General features: G+C 44.4%; 1 protein-coding gene across 1 annotated transcript; it reads right to left on the reverse strand.

The window, feature by feature from the left end:
* Positions 1–529: 529 nt before the first annotated feature.
* On the reverse strand, positions 530–13431 carry LOC121621103 (C1q-related factor). The gene is made up of 2 exons (XM_041957423.1): positions 12805–13431; positions 530–709 (listed from the first exon to the last, which is right to left on the reverse strand). Exons 1-2 carry the CDS (start codon positions 13411–13413, stop codon positions 530–532), a joined length of 789 nt encoding a protein of 262 aa, XP_041813357.1. The 5' UTR covers positions 13414–13431.
* Between the last annotated feature and the right edge of the window lie 723 nt (positions 13432–14154).

Here is a 14154-nt window from a genome sequence, read left to right on the forward strand (position 1 = left end):
ATATTATGCATGTCTACAAAATAAAAACACAATCTAAGGAAAATTGCACAGAACAACACTACGAGTTTCAGTCAATTGAGTCCACTGACAGTACAGCTGACTGTTGCCACTGTGGAGAGAAGAGGTGAGATCATCCACTTTTGCAGGGTTTTCATTTTTGTTGTTGATATTTCTGTGCAATGGAGCAGGGCTGAAGAGGAGAGACACTGAAAGCGAGGAGCTTCTGACACGTCGGCATTGTGGTGAGGAGTGAAGCAAAAACCGGCCCACCTCCACCCCACGTCCCACTCCTCCCATGCCTCCCACCCGGCCCCTGTCAGTGCGTCCTCAGGAGCTTTGCATCCAGGCTCGGCTACATAGCCTGAATGTCTTGGCTGATGGATACGAAGCAGAGGTGTCCGTGATGATGGAGAGAATTAGGAAAACTAGAAAGCATTCCGACTTTTAACACACACACACCCCACCCCCCCGTTGTACAACTCTTTCTCTCAATCTCTTCCTGTCTGACTGTCTCTGTGTCTGTCTGTTCTCAGTCTGCGTAGAGGATGAAGCCAGAGAAGGTGCTGTACTTGTTGTTGTTGCCTCCATGGGCTTTGCCTCCGTCCAGTTTGATGTAAACCTCGTCCCCTGCGTCCAGATGGAGGATGACGCTGTTGGAGGCGTAGTCATAGTTCTGGTCGGCGTCTTGGGCGATGGCGCTGGCACGAACCTGGAGGAGCGGGGACAGACGAACATGTAGGAGAACGAGGAGTCTTGTTAGCTGCAGAACATATCAGAGCATCATCTTTATTCAGTAGGTTGTCATTCTTTCATACACACAGGTAGACAGATATTGAATTCACACTTTCTGCCATGGACTTATGGAAGTTCAGCATTATTTTTACTGATATCTACTAATGCAGGTTTGAGATATTCGGCTAATTAACAAGCAAACAAACAAATGAGACCAAAATCGTTGAAACAACATAAAAATGCCATCTCGCTGCTTGGCGAAGGTAATGAAGGGACAACCGAAGAGAGCCTAAGAAAGTGTCACTACTCTGAGAAATCATTGCACTGCTGTACCACAAGAGAATTACGAAGTGTGTTGCACAGAAGGAGACTGTTGAGGAAAACCAAAATTAAACCTCAGTTTTCCTCTACATTCTTCTGAAAAGTTTTTCATTTTGAAGTTAAATGAATTACTGGCCACAACAATAGCACAAATAGTTCTTCATATTGATATTAAACCTACAGGACCAAGCAGAGGGTCAGTCACCTCATGCCTTTCTGTCAAACAGATTTATGGTTTCAATCAAGCCAGTGGTCTTAGAAGACCTAACATTCAACCTTGGAACAAAAGGTCCACAGAAAGAGAGTCTCAGAAACTCGACAACAGGGCAGGCTCGGGGGCTTCCCATTGTGGAGGAAATACAATTAAAAAATACATTGAGGACACCCACTGAATATAAGCAGAAATATCTGATAACTCATAGCGGGCAGGGACAAGAATCACAGGACTTGCGTGATATAAAAGATTTCTCTTTTATATCATGCAAACTCATTCAAGGATTTTTTTTAGAGCTATGTCTGCCCGTGTGTGCATGCGTGTGTATGTGTAAGTGCATGTGCACGTGCGCTCGCATATTCTGCCAGTCTGGCTATAGGACATTTGGAACCGTTTCTAAATAACCTGTCCTGCCTAATTAAGACCTCCACCACAAACATGCTCTCTCTCTCTGGGGAGGAAAGTGTAGCTGCAGTGCCAAATGGGCGCTGAAACAATAGCTGTGTTTTCAAGCAAGAGCAATGTGTGTGTGTGTGTGTGTGTGTGTGGCAAAGACACTAATTGTGCATATTATCAGTCGGAATCGACTACTACAAAATCCTGTGTCTGAAGCTACAATCTTTAAAATGTGTAACTGTACAGTCAGCCTCTCTTTGCTAAATACAATATGAAAAAAATCTGTGCAAAACGAGTAGAAAGTTTGGAGAAATCAGTGACATCCAGTGAAGGTCACAGACTGGATGATGCCAGCATGCAGCGTGTGCCTTTGTCTGCAGAGCCAACAGCCCTAAGTAAACATATTCCTCCACAAGAGTCATAAACTTGAAGCTTATTCTTTGCAGTGCAGTCTGTTAATTATTTGGACAGTGACACACGGCGTTGTCTGTTGTTTTGGCTCTAGATTCCAGCACATTAAATTTAAGATGTGCTCCACTTATTTATCCTCTTCTTATGTTCCTCCTTGTCCAAATTTGACATCCACGTTACCTCAACCAGCGACAGTTCGGTCGGAGATTTGAGGGTGTTATGTAGCCTCGAGCAACAAGCTTCAGGCAGATATGAGGGGTGGGCTCCAGAGGGCTGGTAAGGTCACTTTTGTGCAGCTCCCCTGTGGAGCCACAAAAAGCTTTATACAGCTTCTTTCATGTGTCATTGTACTCCCCAAGACCTTTTAACAATGACTATAAACTTGAAGGTCTAAGGAGGTGTTCACCTTCACGTCGGGTGAAAAGTGTGGGACTTTTTAGCCCCCGCAGATGTGAAGACCATGCTGCAGGATGATGACCTGAAACATCCAAACAAGGAGCTCTCATGGCCCGTGCTCTTTATTTGTCAAGTCAGTCGCTTGATGTCAAGCCAACTTAGCATCGGCATCAACTGCCAAAGACTGAGCCGACTGAAGGCAAAGACAAGCAAGAAGTGAATCTGTGCTGCAGTGCAGGCCCAGCAGAGCATCACCAGGTCTGTGGGACAGAAACTGCAGTTACATTTAGGGCTGAACGATATGCAAAAAAAAAAAAAAACCTGCGATTGCAATATGAGTAATGATTTTAGAGGGAACAGTAATTTTTGCATTTCATTTTCACTGAAAAACATCGAAAAATGCTGATGATGTGATTTTTGCTGGGGGTCTGTACCAAGCCAGCGTGTTCCCTTACATCTGGAGAATATGATTTGTAGGCCGGGGCATCTTTGCAACACCACAGTGTTTAGTTTCCAATCATATGTTCTGACACATTTTACCTTTATCAAAAAATTGCTGCTCCTGTGACTTGGATACTGCAAATGGTCATATCGCAATTTCGACAGGATTTCAATTAATTCTTCAGTCCTTGTTACATTCATGGTAATCCGTCAGGTAACTGTGATGACTATGAAAAGAGTTTTATGATTATGAAACTGTTGGATGCTAAATTCAAACTGAAGTTTGCTCCAGTGTGCTGGTTTGGGTGCAAAGCGAAGCAATAAAAAATGCTTTCCTTTTTCTAACAAGGAAAAGTGTTTGTGTTTGTCGTAACTTAAATAGAACAGAATCGAACAAAAAGATCATTATTTTCTCTTGAGATGGGAAGAGAATGTACTGTACATCCTTTAAAGTAGCCAATGGTTAAATAAGCCAATTAGTCACTTAGTCCGGTCAGTGAGGTTGAATCAAAATCAATTTTCGTACGTGCATTTGAAGTGTTTTCTTGTGGCTCATTATCAGGTCTCCAAAGTCCATCCCGGCCCTTGCCTTGGCTCCGTGTTTGTCCACACAGCTTTAAATCGGGGCTTTTCGAGCTGGTGTCGACAAGCTGGCCCAACAGGCAGCATAGAGGATTCCCAATAATTAGTTGGCCTATTTAAGGAGCACACACAACAGGCATATTGACGAATGTGAGGAGAGGCCAGCTACTGACAGAGATCTCCTGCACAGAAAGCATAACTGTGTCCAAACCTGACAAGGAGCCTGGAACAGGTTCTCTTGACATTTAGATATATTAAACATTTTCACAGTTTAAATCGTTGATTTAAAGATTTCTTGAAAGAATCCATTGGGGGTTTTTTTTGTCTGCTATTTTTTCCTCCATTTTGGTGCCTATTATTGTAGTGTTTCTGCTCTGCACTTCCCCGATACGACTCCTCAGTGAGTAACTGTGTGTGTTTTTTCTGTTAATGAAGCTAAGTTATATTAAGGATGTTCTTCCCATTGTGTCTTCTGCCACAGTAGCTATCACTGATCACACTAAACCTCATCTTCTGTTGATTTTTAACAACCTGCCGTTGGGAACATAAAAGTGTGCAGAGGATGTGCAGAGGCGTATTAAAATAGCGAATGTAAAGCTTTTGAGCTTTTGAATCGCTGGTACAGAACATGATAAGTCATATTTAGCAAATTATTCTTTAAAATCCGAATGTTTTCGAGCTGTAAATGGTACAAGCTGTGATTGAAACCAGAGCATTCATTAAGAGAACATCCTCCAGTGCAACACAATATCAGACAGACTTACACTGGAGGCTACAGTGAGCCTTTCCTGCCACTACTCTAAAAAGCATTTAAGTGGGAAGGTGCTCTGTCTGTGACACCCTGGTTTGAACCTGGTCAAAGCAAGCTGTGTGCTAAAGTATGTTGGTGACGTTGCATTGCACATCTCCTCATCTTAGGTGAGACAACATTTTTGCAAATATCCCCCAGAAATCAACATTATACATGCTGCCACAGTGTTTCTCCGTGTCGCTTGGGGGAGAAGAACAACTATTCATCTTATTTATGACCGCCATTAACACTGATTTTCTATGACTCAACACCAGAAACTACAGAAAGACAGCAAGGACTGCAAGACATTTCTCAAAAGTCTCACCACAATAAAAAAAAACATTGAATTTTAATTACATATCTGTGCTCTGTTTGTGCTTTTAGGGCCAATATTCTGCTGGATTTCTCGTGAGCTCCTCCTGCAAACATTCAGTTCTCTGAATGATTTTCAAAGGGAGAACTGTTCTTTGCATTGCCTTCAGCTCATGCATTGAATTATAGAGCAGAGAGGAGCAAGGCTGACACCCCTTCAGCCCTCTGAGTAGCCTTATTGTCAATGATTTTTTTTAAAAAGAGCTCAATTTAGTAATAGAAGGTGAAATGAATAAGAAAATTGGAAAATAAAACGTTTATTGTGAGCCAGATGAATGTAAAAGAACATCAAGCATGGACACAACTCTTAAAGTAATATTTGCAAAGAGAGTGAGACAAAGTATATCTTCCAGATCACCTTCTCTCTGTTGAAAAAGAGAAAGATTTGAAGGGTGTTTAAAACTTTCTTAACAACACTCCACAGACGGTGAAAGTCACGCTGAAATGTACAGGTGCTATAAAGGCTAATCTGGATAATGAAATTCTAAGGTGAGGTTTTAAGACGCGGGAGTAATATATGGAATATTGTAATTTTTTTTGTTGTTTATCCTCCTGATTAAATCTAGCACAGCTCATATCGATGTGCAAACAAAGCCTCCTGCTCTGATTCCGAGATGCCGGCGTCCAGTGCATATTAATATCATATGATGAGCCCTGAGCGTGCAAAGTCAACACCATCCTATTAGAGGGTTACCGCTCTGGGTTGGTGGGGGAGCGGGTGGTGATGGCTCAGGAGGATTGTTGGGATTTTAATGAAACTTTATCAAAATATTTGCTTTCCAGGTGTTCACACAGAACCCAAGAACCTCAGGCAATGTCTCAGATGTGTAATATAGCTTAAATTATTCTCTTCATTTGCTCTTTAAAGAGCTAAATTTAGAACATCTTCAAGTGCACGATTGATGTTGTTTGGGAGGAGGAGGCAGACAAGACAATTATAACATTTTTCTTTAGCAGACACGGAATAAGGAAAGCCCTGGTGAAAGCAACCTTCCCTGAAATCCTTCTAGTTCTTCCGCAATGATATTTTTGTTTTGTTTTGTTTCTCTGCTCTAATGGTTTTTATCCCCTTCTGAGACTAACTGCCGCAGTCTAGGCCTCCTTCGTTTGCTTTCAATGATAAACACGCATGAATAAAACCTCTCACTGTTTTTGAAATAATGATCAGGGAGCTCCTATTGGAGCTATTTTTCTTTTTTTTTTTCGTCTCCAGTGCACACAAGGAACTTGTTAGTCATATGAAACCAGAGGTTCAAATCCAGGGTACGGCAGACGTATAGCGAGAGACGAGCAGGACAAACAGCCGACTGGCAGTGCGTGACCTTGATCCAGAATATGTAGAGGAACTTTGACAAGACAAACAAAGCGTGAGGCTGTAAGCGCCGGCTCCAGCGATGGTAAATGAAGTGTCATGCGATGTTGTCTTCCTTGTGGCTGCTCGTGCATGTTTGCATCCGTCACATCGTCAACGTGATGGCTTTGATTGAATAATATTCTGAGTGGAGACACAGAAAATTCAAGGATGCTCTTGGACTTAATAGATAAAGCGTGCCTGAAAGAGTCAAGTGTGGACTCTTAGCTTCTGCACTTTCCAACTGTCAATGAACATCACAGGCACCAACAATGATGGTGTTCATGTGAGGAAAAGAGACACATTTATGGCTCATTTTAAAATGCTGCTCAATCACAGCTCCTCAATGAGTGCTATTTCTTTTCCAATCAGCCTCTATTGAAAAGGCGTTTTAGATTATTTTCATTCTATCATAAACCTTTATTAGAATGCTTCTTATGAAACACAACAGTTTGACTTTTATCTGTTGTGTCTGGTGCAGGACGAGCCTGTGACGTCCCACTGGGACAGAGATCTTACAAGAGGCTTTGTCACTGTGACAAGGACATGTCTCACGGCCTCCCTGACAAGGATTTGTTGACTTGATGTTGAGCCTCCATTTTGGATCAACGAGTCTATTGGTCCTCCTTAAATCAAAGTGTACTGCATTCTAATTGTGTTTGAACATTCCAGCCGTGAACTGCATGCTTAATAGCAGCTTAGATAGCTTGCCACCGCCATTGAGCCCGGTCCAGCATTTCACTGCCCCACACATACGCGCACATCCGCGCGCATTTTTGCGCACACACATACACACAAGATGCAATTTTATGGAAATAATGAGCACTGGAAAGTACGGCGGGCTGCAGGAGAATTGTTGTGTCAGAAAGCGTCGGGTCTCCCATGTGTTGCAGGTTTGTTTGTCGGAGGAACCTAAATGAAAACATGATAAGAGGAATGAAATGGTAACAGGAGATTTGCCATCTGTCAGACGAGTGCAGAAAAAGGCTTCCTGAATTAATTTCACCAGCTGTTCTCTTTGTACCTGCTAAGCCTCCTCTGAAACAGAATGACTTCACTGCACAAACCTATCGCTGTTTATGAAATTGCTTACATTAAGGCTAAAGGACAGACACTCGTTTATCACATGTACCACTGATACTTGATCCAAATGCTGTAGAAACCCTCAAGAGGCCAAAATAATGCCATCGCAATTCAACAGTGGCCACAAAGAGGATGAAATTAAGCCTGCTCCCCCCCGAAAGAGCCGCTGAAAGAGGAAAAGAGTGATGGAAAAAAAAAGAGGCATCAACTTTGACCTGCAATCCAGCCACTTCTTTCTTTCTTGTGTCTGACTCATCACGCTCAGTCAATTACTGAGGTACACAGCACTGTCTGCCTCCAGCACCAAAACCACAATCACTGCTCGCGGCATTATCTGAGAGGAGACTTTTACTGCGAAATTTTCAACCTTTGTTCACACGAAGCCTATTTTTCCAGTGTGCTTCCTAGTAACCCTGAGGCACTGCAATTTTCTTTTTTTTTTCTGGAATAAAAAAGACTCCTCTAAAAGGAGGCAAAGTGACTTTCTCTATAAGTGTTGGATGAGAGGCAGACAGCTTTGCTATGACATGCATTTTTCATACAATAGCCGATTCATCCTCACTAACTGTTTATGTCTTGCCCATATTCAATTTAAGGGAGGCAGTAGGTGTTAAACACATTGAGTTATGCAGCGGACTGTGAGTCATTTGAAGCCACTGACTTGCTGCTTTCCTGTGACGAGGGACAGGATAATTGTGGGTATCACTGAAACCTGAATTCAGGGGACGGCTAAATGTCAGGGGCGTGGGGAGAGACGGAGAGAGAGATGTTTGCATAAGAGGGCCAGGGGCACTTGTCTATCTCCCATATGGCCCTCATTATAATGAAGAAGCCTTGTGAGTCAACACCATAGCATCCTTGAGTCAGCCAGCCACAGGAGACAATCCATAGCCTATTTTAGATCGTATGTTCTTGCTCTCACAATACACAAGATATTATAGCAGTATTTCATGAGCTACTTAATCTGAGATGCAAGCGCAGGGAGTGTGTGCACTCTAATGGCTCTCTATTTGACGAGCTCAAATGTTTTAAAGTAACAGAATTATTAGAGACAAGTGGTGGGCAGCTTTCAAGCAAGTTTTGAAACTTCACCAATAAATGATGATTTTCTTCCCTCTGCTTGCAGATGACAGCGCGATGTCATCTTGACATTTCCAATCTGTGTGGTATTTCCTAACAACATGGGCCAATCTTCATTTGATAGCCCTCGCACCTAATTAGGCCAGCTCTAATGTTCCACTCGGCAGAGTGTCAAATCCAATGTCCAATTACACAGCAGATCAAGGCCAAAGGTCCGCCTCCGCTACCTCTCTGGCTGATTATAGAAGAAATGCCACAGTATACATCACACGGAAAGAAATGGTCGGTCAGAAAAAGGAAAGAGACACGTACATGCACACACATGCATGCACGCATACACCTAAGGGGATCAATACCACAGGCAAAGAGGCTGAGGGACTGAGGGTGCCTCTCTCAAGCCCAGTCTGTCTATTTCAGACAGAGTCTCTCTGTTACACCAGGCAGACGCACAGAGGCCTCTCAGTGCTGAAGTCAGACCACGATGAAGAATAGCAGGTCTGAACATTACCAGAATGTTAAAATCAATCAAGTCTAAGTATTGCTGTATCTGTGTGTAGATAACTTGCATGTGCTTGCAAAGGTCGCTCACATTTTTTTTTCAATTTTTTGACTTAAAAATGCAAAAAATCTGCCGCCTTCACCTTGAGAAAACTCAATAAAGACATCAGCCCAACCTGAGTGACGAGCCGCTGAATGGAATCTCTTTTTGTTATTCACACCTTTCTTTAGAGCATATGTCAATAACCGAATCAAACAGAGCAGACCCTCATCCAGATGGCTCATCTCCTATGTTTAATGTTGGGATTGATACCACATGCTAAACACAATGCGTGGGTTTCACCTGCACACAGGGCAACAGGATAAACAGTCTTGTGGTCATGTGTGCCAGAGCTGGATACGCCCGTGGAGGAGTCTGTGACGGCGAATGGTTCGACAGGGAGACGACACACGAGCTTGAGCACTTTAGGGTAAAAAAAAGAATCTCTTTTCTTTGAAGCGCAAAACAAAATCTAAGGAGAGGATGGTAGGTAACCTATTCTGTTATAGCGCAATGCATCACTTGAGAGCAATGAAGAATATTGATGGCATTGTGTGTTAGCAGATCAATTCTGTGATAGCGCAATCTGGATCCTGTTTTGCAGGGTTTTCGTGAAAAAGAACTTTTCCTTTTAAGATGAAAACTTTTTGCTCCTTTAAAAAAGTGAGCTCCTGTAGACCTGCCATAGAGGAGACATGGAGGGCAGTGCACAGTTGGGGTGGGTTGAGGCAGTGGGTTAGGAGTGTAGGGTGTTGGTGGTGGGGGTGGGGGGTGCCAGCGTGCTCGTATACGTGCGTGTGCGAGCATGTGTGGATGTGTGCTTGTGTGGATGTGAGGAGGAGGCTGCAGCAGTAATTGCTAGGGAAGAGCCATGTGCACGAAGGACGCTGAAGCTTATTAAAGGAGGAGACAGAGTGATTATTCACTATGGTCCTCTTGAGAGACTGACGCTGAAGTCATTGCTTTTAATTAACTCTGAAACGGTTTTGCGGATTAATAACAATATTAAGAAGGGAATGGAGAGGGGAAGCGCAAACACATCCTGGATCTGGTTCAAGCTTTTTAATTACAATTAAATAGACTCGATGGCCCAGTAGCACAATAACTATGTCTTTTCTGTCCTCTTTTTGTTCTCTGCCTTCTACTGCGTCCAATCAGTTTGTCCTCATTGTCCCTTCTGTATCTCTCGGCGTGTCCAAGACAGGTTGTAGCAAAATGCTGATTTATTGGAGAGAGTTTAGGATTGGTTGCAATATTTGGCATGCGAGTAAAAGAGCAGGCAATGAAGAAGCCAAAAGAGTGTGTGGAGAGGAACTTGGAAAGCAGATAAAATGCACGGTGCTGAAAATAGATTTCTTATTTGCTTGTTTACCAGGAAGCTCACTTTCTGGTCTAGCTTGAAAAGTGTCAAAGTTCTGGGGACAGTGTTGGGATCCTTGTGTTGCACTCTGCCAAGTGAAAAAGGGGGAAGTGGAGGAAGAGGAGAAGAAATGGATGTTGATGTTAGACACAGCTTGTAAGAACCCCTGTAGTGGGAGGAGCACATGCTGGAGTGAAGCGGCACTGCAGGGCCTGGAAACCAGCCGCTTCACTAAAGCCAAAAGATGATAAAATACTCGCATTGTCCGCAATTCCCTGGCCTCCCCTGTCCCAGCTCACACTGTAGCTTTTTGCAGCCTTAATGAGCTGAGGAAAGCAACACTGTGACTGTGGGAGCTTCAGCTTGACTCTCAGTGCTTCATCAATGATGTAGCATAAGTTGGACCAACATTTATAACCATTCACAGTCATTTATGCAGACTAAGGCTCTGGGGCCTTCTCCAGCAGCCAAGCACGCAAGCTAATAAACACCACAGCAAGAGGACTGCAGTTTACGTATAAGCTGTGTGTAGGATAGAGGAAGACAGAGCAAGGGAGGCAGTTACCACTTTATAAACATTACTCCAGTCTCTGGAGATGCACACTGTGCGTCTAACTTAAGTACCTCCTCTTGGGAGCACAATGAAGCGGGAACAGAAGGCGTTTTATAGGAACATATGTTCTTCTTCCCCTATTATATATCAATGCTTTTACGCCCACCCATAAACATTACTGTTGAGTGAGACATTATATATGGAAGGTGATTGCTGGAAGTATTTTTCTTGCTGGGTGTGAACTTGGCGAGGGTAAAGGAATTAACCTCTAGCTGCCGTGGTGAGACAGCAGGTTCATTTTCTCTCCATGCTGCACACATCGTGGTATCAGCACTTCCCCGGGACCCCAGCAGCCTTCTGCGTTTATCTAATTCTGTGTTTATCAATTGACATGACTCTGTTTTACATTGCACTTGGCGAAAACTTCAGAAAATTCGAATTGAGCAAAACTGAAATGATTTCGCAGCCAGCACATGTGAAACAGGTTGGCTGTTGGGTGGTGGTGTGAAAATGACAGTTGGGGAATCAGGTTTGGTGAATTTCAACTCATATTTCTTATTTATTTCACCTCATTGCGGTGCTGCAAACTGGCGATGGTGAAATGTTCATCAAATAGACTAGAAATAATGCATTTCCTGTGACCTATGTGAAGTGAAGTGAGTAAAGTGTGAGCTCACATATCATGTACAAACAAAATAAACTGTCTGTCACCAGCAGCACAATACTGTGCCTCCATGTGTACAATTGACTTTGAGTATAAACATTATGGTGGCAAGCAATAAGGTGCAGCTGAGCCTCGGAAGCATGCACATATACATTAGAGAAGCACTGTGTGTGTGATATGCAATCATATATATTGCATTTTAGCACAGAATTGAACTCATACTGAGTATTTTTAATGTCACTGAAATTAGTTTTGCAAGAGATGTGAAAGCTGCTTTCTGTAGCACAGAGCCTATTTTTTGTATCTGTATATAACAGGTGGCTTCTTTTCTAATTTCTTTTTCCATATTCATGTTTGTCATTATATTAGACATAGATATAGTTGTAACCTGAGCAAACAATATCTCCATTAACTGTAGTTTAACATCCTTTTTTTTTTTTTTTTTTTTTTTTTAACAGGCGAAGCGCATTTCGCAGCCACTTTGAAGATAAGAGATGTGACGGCTGATCGGAAGGCTGCAAACTACACTGGCACACATTACCAACCTGAGAAGACCCTCCGGGGCGCTAAATAAAATTAGAGCCCCATTAAAATGATGCATCAAAGAAGCCGAGAATAGACCACGTCCACGTCCTACTGCGTTTAAACACGATGGAAAGACAGATGGCTGCAGCCGCGGACAGGCAGCGTTATCCGGTGGGCTTGTATAGACAGGTATTGAAAGCGAAATTTTGAATAAGTCCCCTCTTCGGTTCACACAGAGCGCAGACAAGCCGCTATAGTGTAAAAGTTGTATGAATGAGAAATTAGATGCACATACTGTCTTTTACAATAATTGTAATAATAATTATAGCAATAACAACAACAACAACAATAATAATAGCAATAATAATAATGGCTTGGCAATTGCATAACTCGAAATACCACAGGCTAGAATCTCTCCATAAACTAAACGCTTATGGATTAGATAGAATTAAACGCCAGACGACCACATCAAACATTATCACTCCGTTTACTCTAAAACTCTGTAAATGCCAACCCTCCGGCACAGAGTGCCAATAAATTCCTCTGGACATTCTTCTTATTTCAGAAGAAACGGAACGCCGGATCGGTTTCCAAATTTTCCTAAAGATCGGCGCGCACCGCCCGTTCAGCTCAACCTGTGACCGTCCTTTGGATCACGGGACGCGGCAATGTCAGGACGCATCATGCGAAGAGGGAACGCGGGTTGCAACCAGTCAACACATCTTTATCTCCAGGCGCGCTTTGTGCCACAGCTGTGCGCTCTGGGCTTTGGAGGCGCACGGCAGATGCGCACGCTTTCCTCGCAATGTCACTTTTAAAAAAAATTATTATTATTTTTAAATTCACTGGCTTTGTGAAAAGTCAGCCTCCTTTAATGTGGATTTAAGCGAGAACACAGAGGAGGCGGCGAGGGGGAGGAGGAGAGCAAGCATCAGAGGAGTCAGGTATGCTTACACTGAGGAGAGGAAAGTCAGAAAAAGTTTCAAAGCACTAACCTGACCATTTTTGCAGAGGTCTGCCCACATGCTGGTGCCGTCCCCTCCTCTCATCAGCACATGGTAGATGAAGAAGTATGTGCCCGGTATGCTGCAGATGAATTTGCCAGAAATGCCATCATAGTTGTTGCCAAGGTTGGTGACCACGTCGTCAAACTTGAGGATCTCGTAGCCTTCGTGGGGGTTCTTAAGCCCTGCATAGAAGGCCACCCGAGGCACCGTGCTGTAGGTGGCTGTGCTGATAGCTCCGTTCCCCCCCAGACCCAAAATCCCAGTCCTTCCTTGATCCCCTCTGTCACCAGGAGGCCCAGCTGGTCCTGGTGGCCCCGGTTCTCCCGGCGGTCCGGGTGGTCCCGGCTTGCCTGGCCTGCCAGGCTTCCCCTGCGGGCCCTGCAGTAAGGTGGAGGGTGGAAGCACGTTGCTGTGGTCGCTCAACGCCTCTGCCTCAGCCTGGAGACCGGTGGAGCTGGTGCTGCTGGCCGGAGTGCCCTTGTTCAGGTAGGGGTCGCACACCATACGACAGGTGCCCAGCATCTCATAGTGGCTGGCATCTGTACCCACAGAGCTGACGAGCACGGGGATGAGGACCACCAGCACCAGGACCAGCATAACCCCTACGGCAGCCGCCACCAGGGTCTTCCTCCCGATGCTGAGTCGGGGAAGGGGCTGCGCTGCCAGCGTGGGTCTCCCGGGGGCGGAAATGGTGACTGCTTGGTGTGGGGAGCCTGTCACCGAGGAAAGGAACCCGGAGATCCCGAGAAGAGTTGCAAGAGGACCGGCAAGTGTGTGAGGGTGAGACAGAGACCCACATACACTTGATTCTCCTCTCTGCTCTGCTCAGTCACACTAAAGTAGGCAACCAGTCATTCACACATACATAAAGACCTAAGGAAACCCAAGCATACACAAGGAGACATTCAGCGCGTACTTACAAACACAATCTGACTTGTGAGGATAAGCAACAAGGATGCAGAGCCCAGAGGAATGGAGTGAGAGACGGAGGGAGCGAGACAGAGAGAGAGAGAGAGAGAGGGAGAGAGAGAGAGAACGATGAGAGTGGGTGAGTGTGAGAGATACAGAGCAGCCACTGGATCTGTGTGTGTGAGTGTGTGTGTGTGTGTGTGTGTGTGTATGTGTGGTGAGTTTGTGGTGCCGGATTCTCAGGCTTGGCTTTTTATACGGCAGTAGCGGCGGAGCCCCCCCACCCCTCCCCTCTGCTCCCCCATCAAGTGAGAGGTTGGTGTGGTTGCGTCCCTTTCTCTCTCTCTCTCTCTTTCTCTCTCTTTCTCTCTCTCTCTCTCTCTCTCTCTCTCTCTGTCTGGCTCACTCAGAGGAAGGACCCTCATCACG

The sequence above is a fragment of the Chelmon rostratus genome, chromosome 17, assembly GCF_017976325.1.
Source record: "Chelmon rostratus isolate fCheRos1 chromosome 17, fCheRos1.pri, whole genome shotgun sequence".
NCBI lineage: Eukaryota > Metazoa > Chordata > Actinopteri > Chaetodontiformes > Chaetodontidae > Chelmon > Chelmon rostratus.

Bases quoted from the DNA above. Each gene is read 5' to 3' on its own strand.
- LOC121621103 (XM_041957423.1), bottom strand. From the start codon at position 13,413: ATGCTGGTCCTGGTGCTGGTGGTCCTCATCCCCGTGCTCGTCAGCTCT. The intron at 710-12,804 runs GTTAGTGCTTTG...CCGCTCCTCCAG, and splicing joins ACCTCTGCAAAAATGGTCAG to GTTCGTGCCAGCGCCATCGC.